Source organism: Panthera onca, chromosome E1 (assembly GCF_046562875.1).
Source record: "Panthera onca isolate mPanOnc1 chromosome E1, mPanOnc1 haplotype 2, whole genome shotgun sequence".
Classification (NCBI taxonomy): domain Eukaryota; kingdom Metazoa; phylum Chordata; class Mammalia; order Carnivora; family Felidae; genus Panthera; species Panthera onca.
The window spans coordinates 36,127,319-36,136,149 of record NC_138352.1 but is presented as its reverse complement, the minus strand read 5'-3'; the positions used below and the strand labels follow the sequence as shown (position 1 = coordinate 36,136,149).

The 8,831-nt window shown below is 53.2% G+C and overlaps 1 protein-coding gene across 2 annotated transcripts in view; it reads left to right on the top strand.

Moving 5' to 3' along the window:
- The first annotated feature begins 6,806 nt into the window (after positions 1-6,806).
- Positions 6,807-8,831, top strand: part of KSR1 (kinase suppressor of ras 1) — a 162,135-nt gene continuing 160,110 nt past the window's right edge. Inside the window, exon 1 of one of the 2 annotated variants that reach the window (XM_078437518.2) lies at positions 6,807-7,412. In XM_078437518.2, coding sequence (XP_078293644.1) covers positions 7,182-7,412 — 231 coding nt within the window. In that variant the 5' untranslated portion in view covers positions 6,807-7,181. The remainder of the gene's footprint in view (positions 7,413-8,831) is intronic. The other variant, XM_078437519.2, reaches the window with a different exon arrangement.

Below are 8,831 nucleotides of genomic sequence, written 5' to 3'. Positions count from 1 at the left end.
GTAGTCAAGATGGAGCATGGAATCTACGTAGGGTGAGGAGGGAAGGAAGGCCACGAGCAGGGGATAGTGGGAAAGGTGGTACTGAAAGCAGATTGGAGGTTGTGATGAGGCACAGGGAGCGGGGCGGAAGCTGGAGCCCACAGTGGAAGAGTTGAAGTGTGCAAGGGATTGGTCCCAGACCCCAGAGGACAGGGAGCATGCCCTGGGGACCCCGGAAGGGCAAGGATTCGAAAGTGGAGGGGAGCAGTGGGCCGCCTGAGTGGCTCAGTTGGTTAAGCATCCGACTCTTGGTTTGGACTCTGGTCACGATCTCACAGTTCACGGGTTCGAGCCCTGCATCGGGCTCTGTGCTGACAGCGCAGAGCCTGCTTGGGATTCTCTCTCTCCCTCTCTCTCCCTGCCCCTCCCCTACTTGCTCTCTCTCTCTCTCTCTCTCAAAATAAATAAGCCTAAAAAAAATTAAAAGAAAGTGGAGGAGAGTTCAAGGTTTGGAAGAGGTAAATGGGCATGAAGACGATACCCACGTCACCTCCTGCCTTCCCGTGGATGGGTTTCTCTTTTCCGGGTTGCCGGAAAAGGCACTCGGCAACTTGAGTGACTTCTGTTTCAGGGCTGAGAAGGACCTTTTTCAACTTGGCTCCTTCTTGTGACCTGACCCAGAGCGGGTTCTGAGGACACTTCTCAGGTGGTGGGGATTTCTTCTAGAGGGAGCACCTGAGGCCACACAGGGGTCAATATTCCAGAGAGAGGCCCTGGTTTCTTTGCCTCCAAAATGCAATCTGTCATTTGTTTACTAAAAGACATATTGTGCACCAGGACTATCCACTTCATTTAACTTAACTTACGTATCTAATTTATTGATTTTATGTTTATTTATGTGGGAGAGCGCAAGCAGGAGAGGGGCAGAGAGAGGGAGACAGAGGATCCAAAGCTGGCTCTGCACTGACAGGCTGACAGCAGCGATCAGGGGCTCAGACTCACAGACCACGAGATCACGACCTGAGCCGATGTCAGACGCTCCACTGACTGAACCACCCAGGCGCCCCTATTTATTTATTTTGAGGGACAGAGAGAGAAAGAGAGAGCTCAGGCATGGGGAATGTGTGAGTGGGGGAGGGGCAGAAGGAGTAAGAAACAGAGAGGATCTTAAGCAGCCCCCATGCCCAACTCCATGGGGCTCGATCTCATGACTGAGATCATGAGCGGAGCTGAAATCAAGAGTTGGACGCTGAATGGACTGAGCCAGACAGGTGCCCGTAGGCCTATCTATTTCCTTTACCTCTCAGCCACCCTGGAGGGAGAGGTTATTATACTCATTTTTATAGATGAGGGAATATAAACTCAGGGAGGTGAAACACTTTCCCAAGGTCATATAGGATCTATTTGAGTCCAAGAAGGCTCATTACCTAGTCAGGGAAACAGGCAAGGGAAGAACCAAAAATACGTGGTGTGTGCAAAGGTCTGTGGGCATGAGGGAGTTAGAAAGATTGATTCTGGGGCAGGGGGAGGGCGCCTGGATGGCTCAGTTGGTTAATCATCCAACTAGGCAGGGTTCCTGAGCTTGTCCACAGCCCCATTCTTTCCCGGAGACACGCTTTTTATTTTCATCAGATTCTTAAAATTGGGGCATTGACTGAAAAAAAGCCTCGAGTGGCACATGAACCTGGACAAGTCAGCAGGGCCTGGGAATGAAGGGTTTGTAGGCCTTGTTTCAGGAATTCATACTTCAAAAGTCTTTTCATAAACTATAAAGTGATGTATCATTTACTGCTCTGTTCCCAGAGTCTAGCACAATGCCAAGCACATATCAGGGGCTCAGTGCATAGTTGATGAATGGATGAATGGATGAATGAATGAGCACAGGTAACAGATAATAGGGTTCGTCTCCCCAGGGCGACTCCATGCATTTCCTGGATAATTTAACTGAAGAGGAAATCCAGGAAACCAAAGCTTCTCCTGTACTGCCCCTATGTTCTAAGAGAAACATGTGACCTGTCAGTCCTGTGGTGATGCTGGAGGTGGAGGTGGGGAGGGGAGGCGTGGCTGCCCCTGACCACAGGGTAGGGTGCTTCTGACCGTGCCCTGCAGTCTCTTTGGAGGAGCAGAGGCCAAGATGGCCCAAATCATGTCTTTCCTCCTTCCACAGTCAACCCATTGGCTGTCGGGCATCCACTCTATTTCCTCTGTCTCCTCCTCACCCCCGAGTGCCTGCTCCTGCTCCTGTGATCTCACTTGGGCCCTGCAGCAGTCTCAAAACCAGTGGCCCTACTTTTGCCCCACCTTTCTGACCTCCACTCTTCATGTGGTGGCCAGAAAGATCTTTAGGACACTTAAAATTGTCAGGAATGTGGCTTTCTTTCAATGTACTTAGAGAGCTGTGCTTCTAAAACTTCAACATACGTTCAAGTCACATGGGGATCTTGCTAAAAATCCAGGCTGTGATTCAGCTGATCCGGGGCAGGGCCGGAGACCTTGCATTTCTAAGGAGCTCCCAGGCGACGCGAGAATCTTGGACTACATTAAGGAGTAACAAAGACTTAGAGAAAAATCCAAACTTCCTGCCCAAGTCTACTTCATCGGGCCCCTTTCCAGAAATCCTCCGTTCTCTGCAACCCCTGCTCTTCTCTCCCTGTGCTGTAGCCACACTGGCCTTCATGCTATTCCTGGAGCAAGCTGAGTTGTTCCTGCCGCAGGGCATTTGCACGTGATGTTCCCGCTGCCTAGAATGCCTTCTCCCTGGAGCTCCACATGGCTTGCTCCTTCTCTTTCTTTAGATCTTAATTCAAGATCAGTCATAGAGTACTTCTCTGACCACTTCAGCTGAAGAAGCACCTCGTACCCTGGGGACTTGCTATCAGCTATAAACTTCTCTCCCTTCACAACACTTATCCTTCGTCGAATTTACTCTGGGTGTATATTTAACTTCTTTTTTTTTTTTTTTTTTTTTTTTTAATTTTTTTTTTTTTTCAACGTTTTTTATTTTTTATTTTTGGGACAGAGAGAGACAGAGCATGAACGGGGGAGGGGCAGAGAGAGAGGGAGACACAGAATCGGAAACAGGCTCCAGGCTCCGAGCCATCAGCCCAGAGCCTGACGCGGGGCTCGAACTCACGGACCGCGAGATCGTGACCTGGCTGAAGTCGGACGCTTAACCGACTGCGCCACCCAGGCGCCCCTTAACTTCTTGTCTCCATGCTCAGGTTTGTTCTACGTGATTAAGGACATGGTTTCCTTCCCTTGGCCTATCCCAGAGGCTAGCACACGGCAGGTGCCCTTCTCGTGTTTTCTGGGTCTAGGCACGAACGTTCCTGCGCGGCTGCTGTGGTGCCGAGATGCTCACAGGGCTGTGCAAGCTTCGAAGGCTTCACGCGCCAGCAATGCAGGTGCCCGAGGCAGAGGGGAGGGCGGAAGGAAGGAGCGAACGCTCTTGTCCTGAGGATGCCACAGAAAAAGTCTCAAGAGTCTGGAGATGACGTTCCACCCAAGAATCACCACCTAGTGGATGAATTCACCGAACCAGGAGAGACTCACTCTGGAGGGTGAGGAAGGAAACTAAGTAACATTAGTTGAGTTACCGAAGGTGCTTGAAACAGGGCCTGCGATGCAGTATTTCACCAATAAATATGAATAAATACATCGAGAGTAAGGACTCTGGGACCATCACTTTGCAGAATGTTCTCGGTTCCTGCTCACAACGCGTGCCCTCCATCTTGCAAATGAGGAGAAAGACTCTGAGATAAGAGAAGGCTTGCTCAGGGTTCAGAGACAAGACGGAGAACCCCACTCCCTGAAACAGCTCCGGGGAAGGTTGTAAACGCCACGCTCCCTCTCCCTTGGCCTGCTCTTTCCTGTGCCCTTGCACCTGTTAACCACCAGCCATGCTGGGCATTCTACTGAATTATTTGTGGTCTGTCTTCGCTCACCAGAATATAAACTCCCGGAGGGTAAGGATTTTGTTTTTGTTTTTGTTTTTCCCACTCCTGTTTCCCAGAGCCCAGAATAGGGCTTGCCACAAGACTCAACACTTGAGGAATTCTGAATGTTAAAGGGATGAATGAAGGGATTATTTGTAAAGCCTTGCTTTCTGCATCTCTGGGAGGCAGGGGTGTAAAAGTGTGGCTGACAGGAGCCCGAGCCCTGCTGGAGAGGGCTGCGGTGCCTCTGAGAGGAACGCTACGCTGTGGCTTACAGGTCAGAAGGCAGACCGTGTCCACAGAAGAGGGGCTGACCGGCCACACGGAGCCTGGCGGGAGAGAAGCCCGGGAACAGGGCTTTGTCCAGTTTCCAACCCTCACACCACTGCCAGGCTGGCAGTTACCCTTCTCAGGATACAGCTTCCCACATAAAATGGCCCTGGGGGGGGAGGGGGGAATGTGTCAACCAGGCCCCAGTGGCAATTACAGCTTGATGTAAATGCATAAATAGGCACTTACCAGGAAACCTCTTGTGAATTGAGTTAGAAGTGAGTCATTCACTCAAGCCTGCCTGCTCCAGCTGCTGAACAGACAGAGATTCTGAGCCACCCAAGGACACACAATGGACGGTCCCTTGAGATAGTTCCCTGGGCCCGCTGACCAACCTTTTTATTTTTTATTTTATTATTTCTTGTAATGTTTACTTATTTTTGACAGAGAGCGTGTGCTCACGGGGGAGGGGCAGAGAGAGAGGGAGACAGAACCTGAACAAGTTGCAGGGTCTGAGCTGTTAGCACAGAGCTGGATGTGGGGCTCGAACCCAAGGCTCGAACTCAGGAACGGAGGAGATTATGACATAAGCCGAATCATGACGATCAGATCAGGGAGCTTTACCAACTGAGCCACCCAGGCACTCCTACACCAACTTTTTTAAAGTTCAGGCTCCCAGACCCCACAGCATCAGCCTCACCGAGAACTTGTTAGAAAATGCAAATTCTTCAGCCACTGAACCAGAAGCCCTGAATGTGGGGTCCCTCGCTCTGCCTGTTCACAAGCCCTGCAGGAGATTCTGATTCACAGTTTGAGAATAACGGTTACACAGTTTCAATCGGGGCAGTTAGCTATTCCTGCAGGGGCGGTGGGCTGGGCTAAGGTAACAGGGTTGGGGGCTTCACAGACACAGAACTGAGGGTCCTGTTTTAAATTAAGTAAGGAATGGAGTAGTGACTCTTAGTGGGAAGGGTCAAGAGTTAGGGAGGAAGCCCCTTGTGTTTCAGAAAATCTTCACAAGAGGGGTTAGTTTGCAAAAGCACATTTTAGAGTTATAGTTTTGTGTTTTAGTTTTGAAATTTCAAATGACATTAAAGGAAGATTTAAAAATTTTCTTAAATGTTTATTTATCTTTGAAGGAGAGAGAGACAGAGCATGAGCGGGGGAAGAGCAGAGAGAGAGGGAGACAGAATCCGAAGCAGGCTCCGGGCTCTGAGCTGTTAGCACAGAGCCCAAGACAGGGCTGGAACTCAAGATCCACCAGATCATGACCTGAGCTGACGTCGGACACTTAACCGACTGAGCCACCCAGATGCCCCAAGGAAGGTTTAATATAAATTGCCACCCACTACTGTGTGTAGACTTCAGGTAGGAATACAATGCTCGGACACTATCTCCTGTTCAATTCTCCTTCTTCATAAAAAAAGGTGGGGGGGAGATGGGGAGAGAGACAGACACACAGAGAAAGTCCCAATTTCCCTGAAATGGCCTGAAAGATAGGAGAAACTCAGCATAGGATGTGCCCAAAGAATTCACGAAATGGGTCGCACAACTTTATTGAGCTCCTACTGTGGGCCCTGCGTTGTATTTGGCTCTAGGAAGAGGAAACAAAGATAAATTATTCAGCCACTTCTGCAGCCAAGGCGCTTACATTCTGAGAGCTATTTCTTCTAGTTAGCAGATGTTGGAAGTATAGATGGTGTGCTTTTGATTAAGAGTCCCGGCGTTTCAGTTTAGCCCAGTAACAGGGCGCAAGGGAAGCGGCAGGAGGTGGGAGGGGAGAGTGGGGGCATGGGTTGCGCTTGAATGCCGAATTAAGAGGCAAAGAAGATAGAAAGGCCCTGTAGCGGTATTGTGCCCGTGCCACTGGTGGCATCTGGGGCCATGGTTAGGAAATCTGAGGTTGGTCAGTAACAATTACTAGCATTTGTCAGTAATCAATTTAGGTCCACACATTAACTCCTTCTTTATATGAACCCTAGAAAATACATACTATTATCACCCCATTTTTATTAATTAGAAAACTCAAGACGGTCAGAGGGGGAGCTCACAGCTCAGCTGTCACAGCTAGGTAGAGTGTGAATTTGAACCCAGGCTGTCTGTTCTAGAGCGCTTCAAGTGACAAATCAATGTGCCACCCGAAGCGTCTGGACTGGCCTGCTGGGTAGGGGTGGCGGAGGGATGGGATGCTTATTTTGATGGGTAAATACGATCCTGAAGAAAGCTCTGACCTCTTTCTCCATGCCCGAACATTCCCTTTGGCATAGACAATCGAGAGTCAATGCTCCGCGAACCAGCCAGAGGACAAGTACTTTAGGCCCCTTCCCACTAGATGGCGGCCCCTAAACCAACATAGAAATTCTGGAACCTCCGCTGTCCCCACCTTCCAGGGTTAGGCTCTGCCGCAGAATTGCAGGAAGCACACCCTCCTCCCACCCAGGGGCTACCGGCCCCTGCCCCGCCCCATCCGGGGGTCGTGGGAAGCCCCCAGGCTTGAGGCAGGAGTGGAGGGGGCGGGGAGACGAGCCCACCCCCCCCCCCCTCCCGGCTCTGGGCGCCCGAGGGAGGAGCTGGTGCGCAGCGGCCACTCCCGGAGCGAGGAGGCGGGGCGCTCCCGCACTGCCGGAGCCCGTCGCCAAGGGGAAGGCCTGGACCGCCGGGCGCTGGGCGCGGACGCGGGCCCCGAGGGCGCGGGCCGAGCGGCAGGTGCGCGGCGCGGACTACAAGTCCCAGCATGCCCAGCTACCCTGACCCGGCCCCCGCTGCCACTTAAAAGCTTCGGGAGCCGCAGCCGTCGGGTCGCCGCGGCTTTCGCTTTGCAGCCGCGGCTGGGCGGGCGGGAGCGGCGGGCTTGGCGGCCGGCAGTCCTAGCGTCCGGGCTCCGGCTGCGCCAAGGGGCGCTCTTCGTCCGGCCCTCCCCGCGCGCGGATTCCCTCCCGAGGCGCCCGCGCCCCCGGGCTCCCCGCCTCGCCCACCCCGCGGCCCCGATGCCGAGGCATGGATAGAGCGGCGCTGCGCGCGGCGGCGATGGGAGAGAAGAAGGAGGGCCGCGGCGGGGGGGACGCGGCGGCCGCGGACGGGGGCCCCGGGGCCGCGGCCAGTCGGGCGCTGCAGCAGTGCGGGCAGCTCCAGAAGCTCATCGACATCTCCATCGGCAGCCTGCGCGGGCTGCGCACCAAGTGCGCCGTGTCCAACGACCTCACCCAGCAGGAGATCCGGACCCTGGAGGTAAGGGGGCCGCGCGGCCCGGGGAGCGGCCCCGGCACCTCCCTCGATGCCCCAGGGCACTCCTTCCCAGATGCATCCTGGAGCCGGTGTCGCCCCTTTGAGGCTTCCTCTCCCTCCTCCAGTCGCTGTTGCGGCAGCTTGGGGACCCAGGACCAGCCCGTCACCTTGGGCGGGATTTGGGGGGAGGGGCGGAGTGGGAACTGGGGTGGAGGCTCGAGGAGCCCGTGGGCGGGGTGGGCTGCGCGCGGGCATCCCCTGCCTCCCCATCTCCGCCCCCGCCCAGTTTGCGGGGCCGCAGGACTCATTCTCCCACTGAGTCACACGCTGGACTTTTCCCTGTGTGACTGAGGCGAGCAGCCGTGGGCTGGGGTGACGGGGAGCGGGGGGGGGGGGGTCCCCCTGAAGTGTGATCACAGGCCCGCCATTCTCTTTCTCTCACGCCCCAGACTCCCTGCTTGTTCCTTTCTTTCCTTTCCTCCAGGATTTTTGTCTGCCGCTTTTCAAAACGTGTTTGCTGAAACTGCATATTTATTGCTCAGGCATTTGATGCTTTCCTTTCGCACAGCCACAGCATTTCACTGCTCAAAATATAATTACCCACCGACTCCCCCACTCCTCCTCAGACATTGGATTTTGGTTTAGGAAGGATTATGCTGGGGCACCAGGCCTTTGGTAGGAAGATGACACTATTTAAGGGGTTCTGGGGGAGAGAGTCTCCAGTGTAAAGAAGAAATAAGATCTGCAGGCCCTCCTCCTTCAAATTATAGCCAGGACGTGCAGTATTAAAAGGATTTGGAAGAACAAGTCAAAAGGGTGGTTGGGTTCTCAGAAGGGGCTCCCCCTCCCCCATACACAATAGAGGGAAACTAGTGCATTCCCAACTAGCTTTTGTCCTGACACTGGAAAGGCCGTAAAATTCCAGGGACCACTTAATTGCTACCCCAACTTGAAGTGGCTTCTTTCCACCTTGCGTCGGCACATCTGGCCTTCTGCCGATCTGGGGATGTTTTGTCGTGGGGAGAACCTTAATTTCTCAACCTAACAGCCTCCTCCCCAACCCTTTATTGCAAACTGCCTCTGCCAGCTGTCATAGGCCAATCAGCAGCCTGAATCCCTGTTTGATCCACAATGTTCGAGGGTGACTTCTCTCCTGCGGTTTTGTTTCCTTCAAAGCTACAAAACCAGGGACGTTGGAAGCATCTCGTGAGTGCTGGCTATTATTATTTTCATTACAGTTGGTCTAGCAGTACTGACTGGGGCTTTGCTTTAAAAACTAACCAACAACAACACCCCCCTGCCCCCAAGCTGTCCCTTCTTGCATGCATGCTGCTGTTTTCCAAGGGGTGAGGGAAACTGGTCTCTTCTTGAACACAGCCGAATGTGTTTGCCCAGCAAAGTTCGGTGTTTGAACTGACACAA